The 2,186-nt window shown below is 40.6% G+C and overlaps 1 protein-coding gene across 1 annotated transcript in view; it reads right to left on the bottom strand.

Moving 5' to 3' along the window:
* The window catches only part of LOC101855236 (cystine/glutamate transporter), a gene marked incomplete in the record, with an annotated part of 40,135 nt that overhangs the window by 26,627 nt on the left and 11,322 nt on the right, over nt 1-2,186 (bottom strand). The window contains 2 exon segments of the mRNA XM_013079406.2: nt 463-579; nt 1,400-1,501. Of these exon segments, the coding sequence (XP_012934860.1) occupies nt 463-579; nt 1,400-1,501 (219 nt within the window).

Below are 2,186 nucleotides of genomic sequence, written 5' to 3'. Positions count from 1 at the left end.
GGGGCATTTCTCGTTCATGCACAGTAGAATTGTAAATGGGCTGATTCATCAATGTCACGCTCATAACTGTGCCGGATCTACAACAGGGAACTGCAGCTTTTTCTTTCCTAATCCTTACTATAGTAATTTTCCTCTACTTCTTTTGTATGTTTGTCACACTCTTGTGACCCACTATTTCCGGGGTGCCTTGATAGTCGAAGCAGACTTTGTGCTGTTGAAGCTTAAGAGGTGAGCAGAGTAAGTCTGACTCCCTGTAAGGACTTCTCTGTTGACATCCACCCCTCGACGCTCATATGACCTTAAAATGCAGTTGCGAGCGCCGTTAAACCTCTACTAAAACTAAAAAAAACCCCAACTAAGCTCATATGACCTTATGCAGTTGCGAGCGCCATAAAACCTCTACTAAAACGAAAGGAAGAGGAAGACACCCTTCTCCCGGAGGGGAAAATGAAATCCACTGACCTATCCTGATGGAAGAGTACACAAAGCCGGCGAGGGGGCCGAACGCCTCTGTGATGTAGGCGTACTCCACGCCCTCGCGCCTCACAGACTCTCGGAGCTCGGCGAAACACAGGGCAGCTGTTTCATACAGGTGTGGAACGCGAGGACATAGAGAAAAATTAGAATAACATGAACTAAATGTTGTTATTATAATAATGATAATAATAATGATAACAATAATAATAATAATCCTGATAATAATAATGATCATAAAATGATATTAATGATAGTCTAGTAATGATGATAATATTGATGATAATAATAATAATAATAACCTTAACAACAACAACAATCATAATAATAATAATAATAATAATAATAATAATAATAATAATAATAATAATAATAATAATAATAATAATAATAATAATAATAATAATAATAAGGATGAACTATTCATAATTGCATTTATATAGCGCATATTATTTATTATCCATGCTCTGCAGCATGTTATTTGAGCTTTACAAATATTATTACCCCCCCCCCCCACCCCACCCACACCCCCACCCCCCGCAGACCCCAGAGCACTCAAAAACAATCTCGTCTTCCCGGGAAGCACACAGCGTGATTTTAAGTTTTAGTAAGAGTTTCACAGCACTTGTAAGTGTTGGAGATTAGAGGTGTCGGTAGAGAGTAACAAACCAAGTAAAGAAGGAGGGGAGATAAGGACGATAGAATGATGTCTGATGGGAAATAAGGAGCAAACTACACCAAGAGTACCCGCCAACACAGTGCAGCATAACCATGGATGAAATAGATAGATAGATAGATAGATAGATAGATAGATAGATAGATAGATAGATAGATATATTTATATATTATATAATAATATACATAATGATATAGATAGATGGATAGCTAGTTAGCTAGATGGATAGATAGATAGATAGATACTTACCACACATACTGAACATCCCAGCCAGAGTCCACATGACCATGCACATCCCCACAGAGCCGACACCCGCCAACACGCCTTTGGGGGTGCCGAATATACCAGGACCTGCAAGGGAAACAATATTATTCCTTGCGATAAAATTCTATTGTTTTGTTTCAGGTCTTGATTGATTACAAATGATTGTAATGTTGTTGTTTTTTGTTGTTGTTATTGGGTAAGTCTTTTACGGCACTCGCAACTGCATAAGGTCATATGAGCGCGCAGGACACATAAAACTTTTTCAGCTGGTAGTTAGGAAATGTTGAATTTTGCCCGGGTGGCAACGAAGCCTACTTTTATCGATTCTAGACCACCAAGAGATCTTAAACATGCACAACTTGCACACGGGACCTCCGAGATTTTTCGCCCTTGTCCGAGAAGGCTAGTTGTAGATGGTGTGGCTGAAAGACTGCAATAAGAAGGAGCCAAGGACTGGCAATAGAAAGACTGCAGGAAGAGTCAGGTGCCCAGAGGAGGGGGGGGGGGGGGGCAAATGAGGTGGGGGCAGAAAGTGGAGATTCGAACCCGGGACCTTTGAATGAGAGGCGGACACCTTATCCTCTAGGCCACGAGAGAACCCGATTGTAACATGTTGCGCACCCATGGCCACAATAAAGGACAACGTTTGCCAACATTTGCGGGTGCTAAATATGCCGGGACCTGGATGGGAAGAAATCACCCCTGTGTTTCAAATCAATTTTTCGTTCATTTACTTTTTTTGTTACTTTATTACAAATTAAACGATTGCAAT

This window comes from Aplysia californica, unplaced genomic scaffold (assembly GCF_000002075.1).
Source record: "Aplysia californica isolate F4 #8 unplaced genomic scaffold, AplCal3.0 scaffold00051, whole genome shotgun sequence".
Taxonomy (NCBI): domain Eukaryota; kingdom Metazoa; phylum Mollusca; class Gastropoda; order Aplysiida; family Aplysiidae; genus Aplysia; species Aplysia californica.
This window is presented reverse-complemented; position numbering and strand designations above follow the sequence as displayed.